This window comes from Nomascus leucogenys, chromosome 6 (assembly GCF_006542625.1).
Source record: "Nomascus leucogenys isolate Asia chromosome 6, Asia_NLE_v1, whole genome shotgun sequence".
NCBI classification, from domain to species: Eukaryota; Metazoa; Chordata; class Mammalia; order Primates; family Hylobatidae; genus Nomascus; species Nomascus leucogenys.
Genome location: NC_044386.1, coordinates 32,979,404 through 33,000,761, shown reverse-complemented (window position 1 = coordinate 33,000,761; position 21,358 = coordinate 32,979,404). Strand labels below are relative to the sequence as shown.

Genomic DNA, 21,358 nt, shown 5'->3' with positions numbered 1-21,358 from the left:
CTTGGCAAAAGAGAGGTGGGTCCCACGGAGATAGAGCTTTCATCAGCGCGATTTACTGAGGTTCCTGCCATTCCTGACTCACAGTAAGGATTTTCCAGGCAGGAGGGCTGTGATCACAAGGGCAGAGCAGGGTTAAGGATGGGCTCACCGACCCCTCCTACTGACTGCTGGTAGTTTGGTAGAGCGAGGATAGATTATCCAATGGAGCACGAGGGAGGAGGGGCAGAGGGCAAGAGGGGATGGACAGAAGAGAAGACTGGCAGGATCCCCACTCCTACCTCTACCCACAGACAGTGCCTTTGGCGCACTGAGGTGCACAGGGTCCCTTAGCCGGGCGCAGGGCACGCAGCCCAGGCTGAGATTCGCGGCTTCCGTAGAAGTGAGCATGGCTGGGCAGCGGGTGCTGCTTCTAGTGGGCTTCCTTCTCCCTGGGGTCCTGCTCTCAGAGGCTGCCAAAATCCTGACAATATCTACAGTAGGTGAGTGCTTGGCCGGAGAATTCCCAGACAGGCGCGTCGCGGATACACGCACTGCCAGGGCTCCAGAGAACAGCGCTTGATCAGAGTCATCCACGTGATTTTCCAGGCTGGCTTGTGGACCCGGCTGGAGGAGGGAGAAGCCCATTCAGCTGTGGGGCAGAGAGGGGCCTCTATTGCTGAGGTGGGGAAGATAGTTTTGGAAAAAAGAGATTCTCCTTTACTGTCTCTTCCTGTTCAGGACGCGCCCCTATCCCGCAGGGCTGGGGCCAGAAATTTGAGCTTGAGTTCCTGGGCTGCCTTCTGAGAGCGCAGTGGGACTTTCAGATGCTCACCCCAAGTTCCATGGGGCCGGGAGGTGCACAGTAGCTTCCAGTAGAAACGGTGGTGAGCGTTTTCAGGCTTTTGGAGACCAGGGAAAAGCGCTCCTGAGGGCAGCACTGCAAATGTTGTGAAGCTGCATCCGGAGCCAGGGTGGCGCAGGCAGGTATTTCATGGCTGCAAGGCCAGCGGAGTGTTTTCCACCAGGGGAAACCTGGAGAACTGCCCAGGGCTGAGGAGAAGATCCCGGTCATTCGCATCTTTTGGAGTATCCTTCCTTTTACTTGTGCCGCTGACCGTTTTTGAGGGATTCATGGGACTGTTAATTCTGCATTTTGGGTCTCAGTTTTACTTCTTTTACTTTTACCCCAAAGGGAATAGAAGATGAAAGAGAAACATATATGAACATAAAGAGATCATCTCAGGATCGAGCTTCCCCAAGACTTTATTTCAACCCATAGTGGGTTCTAATGGATTCCTTTTAGATCACGGAGAATTAGGGCTTGTAGAGCCACAGATCATCTAATTCAGTGCCCATTTGAGGGATGGGGAGTGAGATGCCTTCCTTAAGAGCACTTGTGGCCTCCCTGATGTCCCATGAGGAATTAACTCAGGGTTTTCTTACTGCAAGACCACGCTCACCACGACTTCCACTCTGAAGCCCTTTTCACTGGGGATTTTCAAAAATCACTGTTTAAGAAACAGTGCAAGTCCATTTGAAGACTTTTTCCCCCTCTTTCTGAGTGTTAGTAGCAGTGAAGCAACAGAGCTTCTTGACTTCTTGAAAGTACACAGCCCTCCTTCCTCAGGCTCCAAGGAGTTGATGTTGTTTCTGAGGTGCTGGAATGCTGATTTTTTGTCCCAGAAAGCCACCTGACTCCCCAAGATCCATCACTAACAGCTGCTTCTGTGGGGACCCCTTCTTTCCGGCTCCCTGTTCTTACATGGATTAAAATGTGAGCAAGATCTGTCGCAGATTTGTACTTTATACATCTCTTGTTGCTCCAGACTATTCAAGCCTGGGTATAAGTAAACTGAGTCATTCAGAGAGCTGCGCCCTACTTCTCTACTCCCTTCCACCCCCACCCCTAAGCTTTTGGTATTTACTATTCCATTACCTTCTCTTCTGATCTTCCTTTCTCTGCTGCTGAGAACCTTAGATTCAAGCAAAGGCTGTGTTTTAGAACATGTACTGAGAAGACATTGATTTCGTGGGACTTGTACCTCTTTTGAGGATCAAGCTTCTCTTTCCTTAGGATGGATGTTTCTGGAATCAGTGATTCCCTAGTCTCTCATGCAACCAGGATCCAGCAGGCCCACCCCAAGGGCCCCACAGTTGTCCTCAAATGTCTTAATTAGAACTTGATCATTGTTTGGCCTAAATTAAGTACATCCTTTCGAAATACATTAGAATCTTAAGGATTTGGATTCTAAGTAGTGGCCCCTCATTCCTTCTGTTCCAGTGATGATTTCTTGGACCAATCTCTTAAGGTTTCTATCTCCTACAGCAGCATAAATGTCCAAAGAGCAGGATCCCAGAAACAGCTCTCATGGTTTTTTAGGAACTATTCACATTCATATGTACAACACTATACCTGTATTTCCACCAATGCTGTGATTTCTTTTGGACTCTGTGTCTCCATAAGGCCTTAGTTAAAATATACATGTACCTCAGGTTGAGGAACTCCTGTGGCTAAGCACATAGTAGCTCATTACACTGACATGGATACTGTGATTCACAAGAGGCAATCTCTCATGGACCAGAGCCACAGGTAAAAATTTGGGCAGCCATGCTCTGGGTGAGTGGGCTGGGTTTTACCCAGAGGGACATGAGGAGCCTGGCAAAACTGATCTTCCTCCACTCACTATCCACTTCTGTTTCCCTACCTTTCCTCTCCTGGACTGATCACTATCAGCTTCAGACACTGTGGTTTCACCAGTCCAGAACTGAAGTTGTGCATTGTTCCTAGGTGGAAGCCATTATCTACTGATGGACCGGGTTTCTCAGATTCTTCAAGATCACGGTCATAATGTCACCATGCTTAACCATAGAAGATGTCCTTTTATGCCAGGTATCTTTTCTCACTTTTCATGATTTCTCCTACTCCAAGCAAAGAGCAAAATGCTGTTTGCATAGAAAGGCTTAGCAAAATGTTTTTTAAAAATCTAATTCAATTGGAAGGATGAAAAGCTTGTGTGTGTGTATGTAAAGTGCCAAAAAACTTCTTAGGCTCTAATTACCAGGACCTGACACTCCATACTCCCATATATTTTTTTCCCCTTACTTGACTTCTACTCCATCCCAAGCAACCATCCACTCATTATTATGAATTATTTTAACAAATACTACTTTATAAGATGGCTTAAAAAATATATTAAACATGGTGGGGCAAGGTGGCTCACACCTGTAATCCCAGCACGTTAAGAAGCTGAGACAGGTGGATCACTTGAACCCAGGAATTTGAGACCAGCCTGAGCAACATAGGGACACTCTGTCTCTACAAAAAATACAAAAATTAGCTTGACATGGTGGCACCCACTTGTAGTTTCAGCTACTTGGGAGGCTGAGGGTGGAGGATCGCTTGAGCCAGGAGGCAGAGGTTGCAGTGAGCTGGGAATGCACCACTGCACTAGAGCCTGGGCAACAGAGTGAGACTCCATCTCAAAGACTCTCTGTATATAGATTTAACAGAAATATTCAGCCTTATTTAACACTTCTTACATGTAAGAATCACTTTTCTTTTTATAGATTACTTTTCCTTTTTATGATATCGGAATTTAAGTAAGCTTTTGCAGGGAGCCCCTTATTTATGCAGCTAAGTTAGGAGTCTATGGCTGAGATGGTCTTGCATTCTTGAAAAATAAGTGGCTGCCCACAAGTTTGTGCATAGTGATTTCAGATGTTCTTAATGGAGTCATTGAATCCAAAGAATTTTAGCCAAAATGAAGCTCATAAATCTTATCAACTCCTCTGTTGATCCACAAGGAAACAGAAACCCTGAGAACTTAACAGATTTGCTTGATAACAGAGTTGGGTGGATTTAGGACTTTATGCTCCAAAATTGCTCAATATGAAAGTGTTGCTCAGGGAAAAGCCCAAACTCCATCATCATGCAATACACCTGGACAGGCACCCCCTGAAGCTATAATTTTAAAAAAGAAAAAAATCCAAAAGCAAGCATCTTGGAGGAAGAAAATTCTGAGATATTTTCAGCCTTTGAAGGTAATATCAGGCCTTGTCATTGTTCGGATTTCTAAAACCATTTTTTTTTTTTTGAGACAGAGTCTCGTTCTGTTGGCCAGGCTGGAGTACAGTGGCATGATCTTGGCTCACTGCAACTTCCATCTCCTGGGCTCAAGCAATTCTCCTGCCTCAGCCTCCTGAGTAGCTTAGATTACAGGCGTGTGCCACTATGCCCGGCTAATTTTTGTATTTTTGGTAGAGACGGGATTTCACCATGTTGGCCAGGCTGGTCTCGAACTCCTGACCTCAGGTAATCCTCCCGCCTTGGCCTCCCAAAGTGCTGGGATTACAGGTGTGAACCACTGCGTCCGGCCAAAACCATTATTTAATCTACATTTTTTCATTTAAATTTTAAAATTTCATTGTGGTAAAATATATATAACAATCTACCATTTTAGCCATGTTTTTTAATTGAGTCAGAGTCTTCCTCTGTCTCCCAGGTTGGAGTGCAGTGGTGTGATCTTGGCTCACTACAACCTCCGTTACCTAGGTTCAAGCGATTCTGATACCTTAGCCTCCCAAATAACTGGGACTACAGGCACGTGCTATTAGGCCTGCGGCACCCTGCCTGGCTAATTTTTTTTGTATTTTTAGTAGAGACAGGGTTTTGCCATGTTCGCCAGGCCGGTCTTGAACTCCTGATCTCAGGTGATCTGCCTGCCTTGGCCTTCCAAAGTGCTGGGATTACAGGCGTGAGCCACCGCACCTGGCCCCATTTTCAAATGTACCATTTAGAGGCTTTAAGGACATTCACATGTTGTAGAACCATCTCTGAAATTTTCGGTTTTTCATCATCGTGAAGTGGAACTCTACTTATTAAACAGTGACTCCCTGTGGCTGACAGGCACTATTACTTCTTGAAACCATCACTATGACAGTTATTACTATTACTACTTGAGACCATCATTACGAGACTGAACGAAGGAGGAGGAACGTAAAAATGAAAACTTAAAAGAAACTGTTATAAAGGAGCCAGGGGAAGAAGAAAAGAGCTCCCCGCTTCTAGTGAGCAAAAGCAGCCGCTGAGCTTCCACAACCCTTTTTATTGGGTAGAATGAGCAGGAAGGAGGAGGTAACGATTGGTCAGCTGCTTGATCGATCACAGGTTCATATTATTACTAACAGGCTTCAGATTTGCCTAATCACAAGAAACACTGCACTTGGGGCATGACTGCCTTCAGCATTCCTTCTGGGTGGCAGATGCAGTTTGTCAGTTTGCCAACATTCTGCATTTATGAGAAACAGTTTGCTGTTTACTCATAGAGCCTCCAGTGGTATACTGAGTTGATCACAATCCTCACTCTTTTGGCCTCCAACATTTCTCCCTGTTTTTGAATTAATTTGAGACAGGCAATTACTGGCTGTGCAGCCCTCAATTGCCGGTTGGTGGTCCAGCTGATCTTACAGATGCACAGGAAACCACGGCCAGCATGACCACAAACCTGGAGTCAGGGGTCTTTGCCTGACCCTGATGCTCTAACAGTTTCTCAGCTTCCTGTGTGGTTTTCTTGATCTGTCTGCATGTCATGGGGGTTGATGTGTGACTCCAGTCGGTCCTTGTTCCATCTTCACATTCAGATTCAACTGGCTTATGGCTTGTACTGGGGGAACCAGGCCTGTGGTTGGAATCCATGGGTCCCCTCCAGTCTCCCGTTCCATGGTCGCACACACCTTGAGAGCACCCACACAGTTTGTTCACTTTCTGTGAAAACACAAACATACCCTGGTCCCCACCTTACTACATCTACCAAAACAAAAGCAAAGGTTTTTGTAGCTGTAGCCAGGAGGTGTGCTGTTGCTGAAGCATCTGCACCACAAGCTACAATTCAGCTTCTGCCTCTTTTGGTTAATTGCTGCAGGGGAAAACTTTCCACTGATAACAAGAAACAGGCTCTTTCTGATTAACAGAAGACACAGAGAAAGCAAATCTGAGGCTTATCCTGCTTGTGCTCAGTTCCCACATCTTGACAAGCTCTGAGAAAACCTCCCAAGTCCTCAGCACATGTCACAGGTGCCAGCACGTGTTTACAATCCACGAAAGCCAAAGCTAAAGTTAGCCTTTCTGTAGCCACAGAAGACGGTACAAGCCAATTTTCATCCTCTCTCTCCTGTTCACCACCCTCAATAGGTGCTATAGGTGGGGTAAAAAATTCTCTTAAACCCTGAAATAACAAAAAGATGGTATGTACCAAACTCCAAACAAAAAAGAGAAAAGAAATAACCAAATTCTTCCCCATGTTATTTTGATTAAAAAACTTCTCGTTCTTTGTACCTCTAGGGCACTAAACAGTACATTTTTTAGAACACTGACCTTATGTTGCTGCCAGCAGACTTGTAACGGGGTTTCTCGTTCATCTGGTTGGTTTTGATTTCTTCTGGGCTTTAGTTTTTTCTGCTCCCAGACCTTCCTCACTCAAGTCCCTGTAGGATGCTGTGTGTCTCTATCCGTGCCTGGAAGTTTCTGCTAGTCTCTGCTAGTCTTTATCTATCCCTATTTGTCCCTGTAACTCCCTGTCTTTCCCTACCTATTTCTATTTGTCTCTATCTCTATTTATTTCTATTTATCCCTGCTTATCTCTGCCCCTGCAGGCCTCTTCAGGTCCCTGCAGGTCTCTTCAGGTCTCTGTTTGTCCCTGAATGTCCCTATTTATCCCTGTTCAGGCAGCACTTGTGGCAGACTGCCACAATTACTACTTGTTACTGTCATTACGAGAGACATTACTCTTACTACTTGAGACCATCATTAAGAGACTGAATGAAGGAAGACAAACATAGAAATGAAAACCTAAGACAAAACAAACTGTTATAAAGAAGGGAGCCAGGGGAAGAAGAAAAGAGCTCCCCACTTCTAGTGAGCAAAGGCAGCTGCTGAGCTTCCAGAACCCTTCTTATTTATTGGGTAGAATGAGCAGGGAGGAGGAGGTAACGATTGTCAGCTGCTTGATTGATCCCAGGTTCATATTATTACTAACAGGCTTCAGATTTACCTAATCACAAGAAACACTGCACTTGGGGCGTGACTGTCCTCAGCATTCCTTCTGGGTGGCAGACACGGTTTGTCAGTTTGCCAACATTCTGCATTTATGAGAAACAGTTTGCTGTTTACTCATATAGTCTCCAGTGCTATCCTGAGTTGATCATGACCCTCACTCTTTTGGCCTCCAACAATGCCCCATTACCCTCCACCTTCAGCCCCTGATAACCATATTCTATGTCTCTATTAATTTGACTATTCTGGGTACAGCATATAAGTGAAATGATACAATATTTGTCCTTTTGTGTCTGGCTTGCTTTATTTAGCATAATATCTTCAAGGTTCATTCATATTTAGCATGTGTTAGAACTTCTTTTTTATGGCTGGATATTCAATTTTATGGATACATTACATTTTGTTTGTCCATTAATCCATTGATGGACATTTAGTTTTTTTCCACTTTTTGACTATTGTGAACAATGCTGCTATGAACACTGGTATACAAATATCTTTTCGAGTCCCTGCTTAAAACCATTTTAATATCTTTTACATTAGTTTTCATACTCTTCACTGTCTTTGTATCTGCCTAAACTGGATATCTGATTAAATAGTTGCAGTATATTCATTTTTAAGACAATTATTTCTTAATTTCAAAAATTGTAACTAAATTAAACTGATTTAAATTAAAATGTAGATGAAAAATTAATGATGACATTTCCAATAAACTTTGAGAAACTACTGGCCGGGTATAGTGGCTCACATTTGTAATCCCAGCACTTTGGGAGGCTGAGGCGGGAGGATCACTTGAGCCCAGGAGTTAAAACCAGCCTGGGCAACATAGTGAGACTGCATCTCTACTAAAAATAAAAATAAAACATTAGCTGGGCATGGCGTCATGCTCCCGTGGTCCCAGCTACCCGTGGGAAGCTGAGGCAGGGGGATTGTGTGAGCCCTGGAGGCTGAAGCTGAGTGAGCCATTATCACACCACTGCGTTCCAGCCTGGCCAATAAAGTGAGACCCAGTCTGAGAAAAAAAAAAGAGAGAGAGAGAGAGAAACTACTGAAAGCTACAGACCTTTTACTCTTTAACAAATACAAGCAGAGCAAAATCTATAAACGATTCAAGGAATGTGTGGGTCCTTTCTGTTTTTTCATAGGATTAGGAGTCTAGAGTTTCTTTTAATAATTCCCTCATCACGGATGTCTCTGAAGCTTTGAAATAGAATTCCCATTTTTCATTTCATCCATAGAGCTTGGCTGAAGGTCTGCAAACAGGGAAACACATGATTGGTTATTATTTCTGATCAGATGCCCAATTTAATGAATTGAAACATTTGAGCCAATTATTAACTCCTTATTTGGAAACACTTTCCCATACTGTTTATTTATTTGCAACTTTAATAAAGGACATCAGAGGCACTGAAGAAGCAAAGGTTTCTAATACTCACATGTACTACTGCTCCAACCAATCAATATCTGGAATCACAATTGGATTATACATATTGGCTAGAAGAATATTCAAAAGCATAAGAGAGAAAGCCTAAATTGCTTTGAACAGACTGTGAGTAGAACTGGGGATTCTAAGAACTCTGCTAGTGATGACTCAGAAGGAAGGAAGGAACATGATAGAGAAAATCTGTATTGTCTTAGAGACCATAAATCATCATACACAGACTTTTTGGAGAAATATAGATGTTCAAGTGTTCTTACTGTTATAGTAAAATGTGAGAGGAAAGACAAATTGAGAAAATAACTATGAGGCAGAAAACGAGGACTTTATGGTTTTGGAAATTCTCAGCCTATTAGGATTGTAAAAGATTTTAAAATTAGGGAATTCAATGTCAGGAAAGCAGTGTATCCTGTTGTCTTGTAGAGAAAGCCAATTGTATGGCTGGACAGCCTTTTGCTATTGCCTCTGAAGGATTAAACGGTCAGAGTATTCAGTCACACAGAAAGCTCATTGAAGAGATTAGCATGAAGCAGGTTTGGTGTGCACTGGTTACCAACTTGCCCGAGTCTGCTCAGAAAGAACACCCACATAACGCAACAAATTCCATGAAGTGGATTTATTACTTACACGTGGGCAGCAACCGAAACCTAAAATTCACCGTCCTCCAAGGCTCAGAAAGCTGCCTGGGATGAATGGAGTCTCAACTGTACATGCCCCACTTGCATTGCAGATAAAGGACCACGAAGTGCAGACCACCTTAAGTTTTATACCCTGGAGAAACATGACGTGCTAAGCTATGTGTTGAAGGACATCCTGTTTCTAGTGGAGACTGTAACAAAGCCTGGGCTATTCCACCCAGTGCCTCTCCATCTCAGAGTGTTACATTCCCAGCACATTCTGCAGTTATTCTTGATAACTACAAGTGACAAGCAGAGAGGAAAACAGGGTCAGCCCAAGGCCACCCTGAGAACTGTCCTGCAATTAGGTGTACGTCTCATGGATTCCTTCACCCGTAATGGCAGAAGCCACCAATCAAGATGAAACTATCTCGTAAAGATGTGTGGAGGCTGGGCACGGTGGCTCATGTCTGTAATCCTAGGAAATGAAACAAAGGAAAAGGAAATGAAACAAACAAAGGAAAAGACAGAAAAGATGGATAGGACAAGATAATGACCGGTCTACAAATAAAATAAAATATCTATTTCCGCAAATAAACAAACAGAGGATCATCACTATCTCTCAGACCTGGTGAAAAGGAATGAGAACATGTCCCTGAAAGGATATTTGTTCTTGTTCAAAAGAAACAGGTTGAAATGAAAAGGAAAAGGAATAGAAGTAAAATATTATGGCTACTTAGATCAGCAAGGTAGAGAGGAAGCACACTGAGTTGAGGATAAAAGAAAAGACATAAATGAGTAAAATAATTGAGGGGATATTCCTATAAGGCAGCCAGCCAGATAAAAGATTTTAATGGTCCACATTACAGAGGCAACATATTAAAGGATGATGAGGTGAACATCTAGACTCTAGCTGGTGGTCTTGCTCTTCTAAAAGGCAGTGGATCCTAGGCCGGGCGCGGTGGCTCACACCTGTAATCCCAGCACTTTGGGAGGCTGATGCAGGCGGATTACCTGAGGTCAGGCGTTCCAGACCAGCCTGGCCAACATGGTACAAACTTGTCTCTACTAAAATACAAAAATTAGCCAGGCATGGTGGTTCGTGCCTGTAATCCCAGCTACTCAGAGGGCCGAGGCTCACGAATCGTTTGAACCTGGGAGGCAGAGGTTGCAGTGAGCCGAGATTGTGCCATGCACTCCAGCCTGGGTGACAGAACGAGACTCTGTCTAAAAAAAAAAAAAAAATTCTGTGGAGCAGCCTCTTGTTTAGTGGAATAAATTACTATGACATACCCAGGAGGGTCACAAGGTACCCCCCCAAATTTTTTTTTTTGAGATGAAGTCTTGCTCTTGTCACACAGGCTGGAGTGCCATGGTGTGATCTCAGCTCACTGCAACCTCCTCCTCCCGAGTTTAAGTGATTCTCCTGCCTCAGCCTCCCGGTACCCAAGAATTTTATACCTTCAGAAGTACTGCCAATTTGGACTAAAATGTATGAGGAGAATATGACAGGGAGGAGAATATGACAGGAAGGAGGGCTGTTGAACTCCCCAGATTCTGCAAGTAGGAAATAAACTGACAAACCACTCAGCTGTAACCACATGCAACGATTCATGAAAAACAAAGGAAAACTCTGAAGGTGAAGCAATGAGCCCAGATGGCAGAGCTTCTAGCCCAGAAGGCTGAGCCAAACCACAGGATTATTCCCAGTCCTTAAAACCTAATTTTGTTTGCCCAGTTGGAGTCAAAATGTCTTGGGACTGGCACCTCATTTTTTTTTACTTTCTTTTGGCCCCCATTAGAATAATGTCTATAATTGGTATCCTATGCCTGTCCCACTATTGGTTTTGGGGAGCAGGTCATTTTTTCCTAGTTTCACAGATCCACAGAAGGAGAGCAATTTTGCCACTGAATGGATTATACCCAGACTCTCACCCACACTTGACGTAGATTATTTGGATGATGTGATTTGGGAATTCTGAGCTGATGAGCTTTAGATGAGATTTTTCACTTTGAATTGAAATATAATTGTTTGAGACTTTGGGGGATGTTGGGACAAGATGAACACATTTTCATTCCATGAGGGATGTATATGAATGTCTGGGATCTAGAGAACGCACTGTGGTAGGCAAATAATGCTCCCCGCAAAGATACACGTCTGAATTCCTGTCATTATGAATGTGCTATTTTACACGTTCAAAAGGCAAAAGGATCTTTGCAGATGTGATTAATACAAGCATTTTGAGACAGGGAGAGTATCATGGATTACCCAGGTGAATCCAGTTTAATTACAAGAGTTCTTGTAAGGCAAGCTTGTCTAACTCGTGGCCCACCAGCTGCATGTGGCCCAGGACAGCTTTGAATGTGGCCCAACACAAATTCATAAACTTTCTTAAAACATTATGAGATTGTTTCTGCAATTTCTTTTTAGCTCACTAGCTATCATTAGTGTTACTCTATTTTATGTGTGGCCCAAGACAATTCTTCATCTTCCAATGTGGCTCAGGGAAGCCAATAGATTGGACACCCCTGTTATAAAGGAAAGAAGATGGTAGGAGAGTTAAAGAAGTGATGATGGAAGAAGAAATCAGAGTGATGTGATTGCCTGTTGGAAGGGGGCCATGAGCCAGGGGTGCAGGTAGCCTTGAGAAGCTGGAAAAGGCAAGAAAATGGGTTGTTCCCTAGAGCCTTCAGAGGAAATGCAGCTCTACCCACACCTTGATTTTATTCTAATGAGATGCATTCTGGACTTCTGATCTCCAGAACTGTAAGATAATATCTTGTGTTGTGTTAAGCAACTAAGTTTGTTGTAATTTGTTAAAGCAGCAATAGGAAACTGAAACAGCCATGATAGGTGCTCAGAAGAACTCCAGGAGGCATGGAAGGAGGATGCTAAAGCCTTTACAGTGCAGGTGTCCCTGGGGGCACTAATGAGAGAGCCTGTTGTATTGCAACTTGGGCAGATTCTGGAGCCTTCTGTTACAGGGGATCCTATGCAAAGTGGGCTGATTTTCAAGTAATAAATATGAGTGGACCTAAGTAAAATTTATAAATAAGGAATATGTTGTCTTTAAAATGTAAAAAAAGCCTAAAAGATGTTGGGCTTGTAACACCATGGACACAGAGAGGCTCAATAGTTGTTTCTTAGTGGTACTGGGGATGGAGAGGTCTTCAACTAACCAAATGATCCTTTGGAATTTAAGTGAGGGACTGGGTCTGATACTTTGCATGGGACAATGGCTTATCCCCTTTGTGAGCTCCTTTTTGAATGTTTCTATGTCTTAAATGAGTGTGGCAGATGAATCACCTCAGAGGAGGACACCCTCAATGTAATGTTATATCTGTACTCCTGGAGAAAGCTGGAAGCAGTGGCTCTTGCTGGCAAAGATTGTGGGCAATAGTAGGGCTGTTGAAGTATACTATGGGTAGCCATGTATTGTGTTTCTTCCAAGGTAAAGACGTGCTGTAGCTGACAGCCTATTAGAATCAGCATGGAAGAGAACATTCTAGCCAACTCTATGACTTCAAAGTATTTGCCAGTAGATACTTGGATAGAGTCTTTCATTTCAATTAGCTTGAGTATGAGGGCCTTAATATGTGGGACTATGTGTTAACATACCCCCAATTCTTACACAAAATTTGATTTGGATGTGATGAAGGCACACATGCATTAAGAAGATATGAGAGGTTTATGACTCATAGGGTGAGGTATTTTTTTTTCTTTTTTTCAGAATAGCAGGACAGGCTCCCAGGCAAATCTGAAAAATGGCTTTAGAGAGCAGGGAGGGATGACTGGCTTGAGTTTTTACTGTGAGGAGGGGTAGGATGGGCTGAGGATTTCCCTTCATTGTCCTGACTTGCATGGATTGAAACTCCTACCAGAGATAAGACAGAAGGTGTGTGTGGCTTTTCTTACCAATTTGCTCAGATGAAGCGTGGGGTTGGGAAGGGGAAATGGGGCTTGACATTTGTCAAGAGGCAAAGAGTGAAGATGGAGTCAGACTTCTTATTACACATGGACAATGAAGAAGGGGCCAAGCTGGCAAGTCAAGATGTAGGGGACTACTCTTTTAATGAAGTCTTTTAGTAATTTTTGACTGAATTTAAAAATTATTTGCATGTATCACTTTAAATAATAAAAATGATTGTTTTTGTAAAACAGAAAGAACAGAGGCTCTGGAATCAAACAAATGTGTACTGTATTTAAATACAAACGATACCAATGTGTCACACCTGTAATCCCAATGGTTTGTAAGGGAGCTGAGACTGCAATGAGCTAGGATTGTGCTATTGCACTGCAGCCTAAATGACAGAGCAAGACTCTGTCTCAAAAATAAATAAATGCATACATTAAAAAATACTTAAGCAATCATTCAAATACATACATAATCTTTGAAATTAGTTTTGATATTGTTGTGCTAATGTTACTCTTTTATGTAGCGTATTTAACTTTTTTTTTAACCCGTTGCTGTTTTCTTAGATTTTAAAAAGGAGGAAAAATCATATCAAGTTATCAGTTGGCTTGCACCTGAAGATCATCAAAGAGAATTTAAGAAGAGTTTTGATTTCTTTCTGGAAGAAACTTTAGGTGGCAGGTAATTTTTTTTATTCTTTGAACCAAAAGGTCACTATTTTCATAATACAAATGAATGGATGGATGCATGGATACTTGGAATGAGGACAAGAGAAAGTGATGAATGGATGGATGAGTGGATTGATAGATGGAGAGACAGATGATAGGGGGAGTAGATGAGTACTGCATGCCACATCATCCAGTAAAGTCCCTGGAAATTCTTCCTCATACCGTCTTTCTTACACTATAAGCATGAGTGCTTTTCTGCAGAAAGTGGGAAACTGTTTCTTCTGGGACTTCCTTGCAACACTTCACCTACAACCATTGCCTATAATCTCCCCAACACAGAAATTGGGATAGGCTCTTCAACTTTTCATTGTTGGTGGGAAAATTAGAGTCACCTTTTCCCACTTACTGTCTTCCCTTCTTCTCACATATATTCATAAATAAAGGGAAGGCTTATGAACATTGGGTTTGTAGAAGTTGAACATATAGCCATGCAAAGTTCTTTTAAAAAGCAATCAACCTGGTACAAATGAAACATGAAACTGACACCTTTTGCTTAATCTGGATGGGAAGGAACACATAACTTTTTAATCTTAGACATAAAAGAGGAAACACAGAAATCTATGCCTATCTTGGTTAATCACAGTGGCCTTACCTCTCTTCTTTCCTGGAAAATTCTACTCAGTAGTCAAGGTAGTGCTTAAATCTGACTTTTTCCATAAAGCCTCCCTCCTCACCCAAGATGGAACACCACATTCTCTCCCCTATACGTCTGATCTAATCTACCCATTTGACACTTAGTCTATATCATCTTGCAGAGTTAGTTATATATTTTAAGCATATGCCTCGTCTCTTCTTACCCGGTTTAATATTTTTAAGGACAGGTATAGTTAAGGGTGCATTCTTAAAATATTTTAATTTATTAGCTTAATTTTAAATATGATTAATGAATTACAATCTAAACATTTTTACTACTTTACTGGCTTTTTTTTTTTTGAGATGGAGTTTTGCTCTTGTCACCCAGGCTGGAGTGTAATGGCGCGATCTCAGCTCACTGCAACGTCTGCCTCCAGGGTTCAAGCGATTCTCCTGCCTTAGCCTCCCAAGTAGCTGGGATTACAGGAGTGTGCCACCATGCCCAGCTAATTTTTGTATTATTAGTAGTGATGGCATTTCACCATGTTTGCCAGGCTGGTCTCAAACTCCTAACCTCAGGTGATCCACCCTCCTCGACCTCCCAAAGTGCTGAGATACAGGCATGAGCCACCGCACCCAGCCCATTACTGAAATTTTCAAAAACGTTTGGCAACTTTTCCTTTGTTATGTGAATCTTTAAAAATATGCAACAGAGGATGACTTCAACCAATCTGCATATCACTAGTGAGGGACCTTCTCTAACTGGAGGGCAATGGTACGGTGGTGTACAGGTTATGGGTGTGTCAGGGAATTGATTCTCTCAGTCTTCCATGCAGCCAGTAGGTTTCTGATATCTAGAGCTCTTGCACTTACTGCAGCTGGCCTAGGCATCCTCATCTATTTCCCCAAAATTCTGTAAAATAGGATCATATTCTCTGCAGGCATTATTGGGAATACATTGCAAAAGAATCGTCCCTTTGCATAGGCATATGTCAGTAAAGCTTTGACATCATCTTATCTGAATACCCCAGCCTGCATTGAGGTGGAAAGAAATGATAATAAATAATTAAATAAAATAATAATATAAATAAGTAAACAAATATGTAAATAAATAGTATATAAAATATGTAAAATAACAATAACAAATAAAAGTAAATAATAAAGAAAGAATAATAAAGAAAAAAATAATGCGTTTCAAAAACCAGGTTCCTTTTGTTTGTATTTTTTCCATTGCTTAACTCCTAGGGGTAGAAAGGTGGAATTCTCATTTTCGGCTGAGATTTTTGGTTGTAATATAATCAAAGGGTTCCTTGACTGAGGCAATCTCTCGTATGCAAACACACAGCGCTGAAACTTAGCACATATCATCAATATTGATAAACTCTATCGTCAAGTTACTTACACAATTTGGTTGGATAAATAAGAAAATCACTCATAAAAACTCCATGTGTAAATGAGGGCTAAACAGAGTGTCACCTAATTTATCAAGGAGACGGAACTCTGAGATCTGCTACTCTGAGAGATGGCTCCCAGAGTAGAAGGACCTTGAGTCGGCATTGATGGTGGTTGGGATTTGGATAAGGAGAGAAAAGGGGAAGGGAGAAGGGTACACTCTAGAGAGTAGAAACATTTAAGCCAGGATAATTATGGCAGAGGGTATTTGTGGGAAACTGGTTGAATTTGTGGGGGACTGCTAGAAAGTTTGTTGCTTTCCTGGGATGTTTTCTTGATCTCTCAAGGTACTTTTATGTACTGTAAATTTAACACTTCCCATGAATATTTATTATTTTTTTCTTACAGAGGAAAATTTGAAAACTTATTAAATGTTCTAGAATACTTGGCGTTGCAGTGCAGTCATTTTTTAAGGAGAAAGGATATCATGGATTCCTTAAAGAACGAGAACTTCGACATGATGATAGTTGAAACTTTTGACTACTGTCCTTTCCTGATTGCCGAGAAGCTCGGGAAGCCATTTGTGGCCATTCTTTCCACTTCATTCGGCTCTTTGGAATTTGGGCTACCGATCCCCTTGTCTTATGTTCCAGTATTCCATTCCTTGCTGACTGATCACATGGACTTCTGGGGCCGAGTGAAGAATTTTCTGATGTTCTTTAGTTTCTGCAGGAGGCAATGGCACATGCAGTCTACATTTGACAACACCATCAAGGAGCATTTCACAGAAGGCTCTAGGCCAGTTTTGTCTCATCTTCTACTAAAAGCAGAGTTGTGGTTCATCAACTCTGACTTTGCCTTTGATTTTGCTCGACCTCTGCTTCCCAACACTATTTATGTTGGAGGCTTGATGGAAAAACCTATTAAACCAGTACCACAAGTAAGTGAACCCTCAGCATTCAGTTTGGGATTCACGCAGAGGCCTTCAGTGCATAGTTGGTGGCTGCCACTTGCCAGTAGGATCCTGAGGCTGAAGTCGGGATAGGCAAGGGAGGCACCCAGGGCATGCTTTTAAAGGAAGTGATGAGTTGCAGGGTTGTGCAAGTATAATATTAGGCGTTGCACCATCCTGAGATCAAGGGCATCTTTATATGGATTCCTCTGGCTCCTCTCTTGCCACACCCTAGTCCTAGCCTTGATAAAATAAGCCCTGTATTAAAGTTTCATTTTTTGTTTGCATTTTTATTTTGTATGATCACGTGTACAATAAACACGTAGTTAGTGCCCATTACATGCAGTAATTGTTAAGGAGATAAGCTACTCACAATGAAATGACAACACTATGGATTCGGAGTAAGCAGCGGTGGGTCTGTCTGGGTCTGACAGCAAGAACTGCCGGTGTTATATCCAGTGTTCCCTGCCTGTAGAGCCCTGGCTCCTGGCTCCACCTAGACCTTCTGGCTTGATTTCTCTGGGGTGGACCCCTGCCACTGTAATTTGCATATGCTGCTCAGGTGATTTGAATGCACAGTGCAGTTTCACAACTCAGAACCTCTGCTATAGAAATTTTTCAAAAGGAGGAGAGCTAAGATGAGTTGGCTGCCTGTTGCCTCTGAGCATTGGGTTCCCATTTTACAGAAATTATCATATTTAATATCCTGCCACCTGTAGGGAGGTGTGATCATCTTCATTTTTATAAACGGAGAAGGACAGAAGCTCAGGTGATGTAGGTGACCTTCCCACCACCATGTATTTCAGAGGTCCTGAGGGCCTGGGCTTTCCAGCCACCCAAGTGTCTACTCTTTTAACTTGCACTGAGTGAACAGGAAGAGTTGTGGAATGATCTGTGGGTGATATGGGCTTTGCATTGGTGGCAGGAAGTTTTAGGAATGGTGCTGAGAGAGAAAGCACCCCAAGTCGGGGAGCAGGGGTCCCAATATGTGGAGATGTAATTGAGATCGCCATAAGGCTGGCTTCCGTGGGTGGCACTGGCTACACTAGTGGAGTAGAAGATTCAATTGCATGAGTAAAGCTGTGGGGATTTACCAGAAACCTTAGCTATCAGGTGGGTGGATCAGGCCTCCACCATGGAGTAAGGGGAGTAAGGGTTGTAATGGCTGTGAGACAATATACACTTAAAAAAATGTTTCTCCTCTGCATTTTCCAATTTTTATATAATGGTCTTATGTTGCCTTGTCATTATAAAAATGATGATAAGGCTGTCTTAAAGAAGTCCTTGGGAATGGTAAGTGGTATGCTGGCTGGAATCCAGTAGAGTCTGAACCACGTAATAGAATGATGGGTTGGGAGCTGGGGTGAGCCTTTGTAGGGCAGAGAGAATCAGAATCAGAGTTCAAAGAAATATTTGGAAGTAAGAATTGACAAAATTGTGCTAAACACAAAATTAAGACATTAGATACGGTGAGCCCAAAATATATGACACTGGTCTCACCAATTTAGAAACTTTATTTGCCAAGGTTAAGGATGCACCCATGACAGCTTCAGGAGGTCATGACGACATGTGCCCAAGGTGGTTGGGGCACAGGCTGGTTTTATACATTTTAGGGAGACATGAGACACCAATCAATATGTGTAAGATAAACATTGGTTTGGTCCAGAAAGGCCGGAGAGGGGGATTCTAGGTCATAGGTAGACAAGAGACAAACAATTGCATTTTTTTGAGAATTTACAGAGATAGTCACTGATGCCTTAGTCTGGGTTAGTGAAACAATAGGGCAGAGGAAGCAAGCCGACATACACTTGTCTCAGGCGAGCAGAGGGATGCTTCCGAGTTCTGTCTGCTCTTTGTCCACAAGGAATTTTCTTGTGGGCAAATGGTGAGAGAGGTATGTAGCTTTTTTTTTTTTTTTTTTTTAAATCTTTGTGGCTATCTTACTTAGGAATGGAATGGGAGGCAGTTTTGCCTGATGCAGTTCCCAGCTTGACTTTTCTCTTTGGCTTAGATTTGGGGTTCCTGAGATTTATTTTCCTTTCAAAACACTAACTTTGTTAAGAGCTACCTGGGGGACTTTAAGATATAAGCTGTCCAGGCCTGCTTTTGGGACAGAGCATTACTGCTTTATTTTTTTTTTTTAAATCCACCACATCAAGGCATTGATCCTTTCTTTTTTTTTTTTTTTTTGAGACGTAGTCTCGCTCTGTCGCCCAGGCTGGAGTGCAGTGGCGCAATCTCGGCTCACTGCAAGCTCCGCCTCCCGGGTTCACGCCATTCTCCTGCCTCAGCCTCTCCGAGTAGCTGGGACTACAGGCGCCCGCCACCACGCCCGGCTAATTTTTGGTATTTTTAGTAGAGACGGGGTTTCACCGTGGTCTCGATCTCCTGACCTCGTGATCCGCCTGCCTCGGCCTCCCAAAGTGCTGGGATTACAAGCGTGAGCCACTGCGCCTGGCCGATCATTTCTTTATGTTACAAGATCATTTCTTTATGTTACAAACATTCCAATTATATTCTGTTAGTTACTTGAAAATGTACTACAAATTATTGTTGACTGTAGTCACCCTGTTGTGCCATCAAACACTGGACCTTATACAGTCTAACTATGTTTTTGTACCATTAACCATACCCACTCCCCCATCCCCTAACTACCCATCCCAGCGTCTGGTAACAGTCATTCTACTCTCTATCTCCATGAGTTTAATTGTTTTAATTTTTAGCTCCATAAATGAGTGAGAACATGCAGTTTGCCTTTCCGTGTCTGGCTTAGTTCACTTAACATAATGGACTCTAGTTTCATCCGTATTGTTGCGAGTGACAGGATCCCTTTCTTTTTTATGGCTGATGAGTTCTCCATTGTGTACATATACTATATTTTCCTTATCCATTCATATGATGTTGGAAGTTTAGATTGATTCTGTATCTTGGCTACAGCGAATAGTGCAGCAATAAACACGGAAGTGCAGGTATCTCTTCAGTATAGTGACTTCTTTTCTTTTGGGTATATACTTAGCAGTGAGATTGCTGAATCATATGGTAGTTCTAGTTTTAGTTTTTCGATGAACCTCTAAACTGCTTTCCATAGTGGTTGTACTGATTTAAATTCCCACAAACAGTGTGCGAGTTTGCTTTCTCCACATCCTTGTTATTGCCTGTCTTTTGGATGAAAGCCATTTTAACTGGGGTGAGATAATATCTCATTGTAGTTTGGTTTGCATTTCTGTGATAATCAGTGACACTGAGCAAACCTTTTATATGCCTATTTGCCATTTGTATGTCTTTTGAAAAATGTCCATTCAGATCTTTTATTTTTTAATCAGGTTGTTAGATTTTCTTTTCTCATAGAGTTGTTTGAGCTTTTATATATTCTGGTTATTAATCCTTTGTCAGAAGAAGAATTTGCACGTATTTTTTCCCATTCTGTGGGTTATCTCTTCTCTTTGTTGATAGTTTCCTTTGTTATGTAGAAGCCTTCTAACTTGATGTGATCTCATTTGTCCATTTTTCCTTTGGTTGCCTGCGTTACACAAGAAAAAGAAATCTGCCCAGATCAACATCCTGGAGCGTTTCCCCAATGTTTTCTTTTAGTAGTTTAATAGCTTGAGGTCTTAGATTTCAGTCTTTTTCTTTTCTTTTCTTTTCTTTTTGAGACTGAGGACTGAGTTTTGCTCTTGTTGCCTAGGCTGGAGTGCGTTGGTGCGATCTTGGCTCACTGCAACCTCCACCTCTTGGATTCAAGCGATTCTCCTGCCTTAGCCTCCTGAGCAGCTGGGATTACAGGTGCCCGCCTAATGTTTTGTATTTTTAGTTGAGACGGGGTTTCACCATGTTGGCCAGGCTGGTCTCGAAATCCTGACCTCAGGTGATCCACCTGCCTCGGCCTCCCAAAGTGTTAGATTTAAGTCTTTTAATCCATTTTGATTTGATTTTCGTATCTGATGAGATATAGAGGTCTAGTTTTATTCTTCTGCATATGCATATCTAGTTTTTTTTAGCACCATTCATTGAAGAGACTGTCTTTATGTTCTTGGCACCCTTGTCAAAAATAAGTTCACTGCAGATGTATGGATTTATTGCTGGTTTGTCCATTCTGTTCTGTTGGTCTATGTGCCTTTTTTTTTAATGCCAGTACCATACAGTTTTGGTTACTATAGTCTTGTAGTATAACTTGAAGTCAGGTAATGTGATTCTTCCAGTTTTGTTCTTTGTACTTGGGTTGGCTTTGGCTATTCTGGGTCTTTTGTGGTTCCATATAAATTTTAGGATTATTTTTCCTCCTTCTGTGAAGGATGTGATTGGTATTTTTATAGAGATTGAATTGAATCTGTAGATTGCTTTGGGTAGTATGGACATTTTAACAATATTGATTCTTCCAGTGCATGAACATGGAATAGTTTTCCAGTTTTTAAAATGTCCTCTTCAATTAATTGCAGCGATGTTTTATAGTTTTCATTGGAGAGATCTTTTACTTCTTTGTTTAACTTTATTTCTAGGTATTTTATTTTGTTCGTGGGCATTGTAAATGAAATTACTTTCTTGATTTCTTTTTCAGATTATTCACTGTTGGCATATAGAATTGCTACTGATTTATATATATTGATTTTGTATCCTGCAACTTTACTGAATTTGTGGATCAGTTCTAATAGTTATTCTGGTAGAATCTTTAGGTTTTTCCAAATATAAGATTATATTATTTGCAAACTAGCATAATTTA

The 21,358-nt window shown here is 41.9% G+C and overlaps 1 protein-coding gene across 1 annotated transcript in view; it reads left to right on the top strand.

Annotated features, from left to right (window-relative positions):
- The first annotated feature begins 385 nt into the window (after positions 1-385).
- UGT3A2 (UDP glycosyltransferase family 3 member A2) overlaps positions 386-21,358 on the top strand; it is a 30,483-nt gene continuing 9,510 nt past the window's right edge. The window contains exons 1-4 of the mRNA XM_030813965.1: positions 386-479; positions 2,768-2,869; positions 13,563-13,677; positions 16,098-16,629. Of these exons, the coding sequence (XP_030669825.1) occupies positions 386-479; positions 2,768-2,869; positions 13,563-13,677; positions 16,098-16,629 (843 nt within the window). The remainder of the gene's footprint in view (positions 480-2,767; positions 2,870-13,562; positions 13,678-16,097; positions 16,630-21,358) is intronic.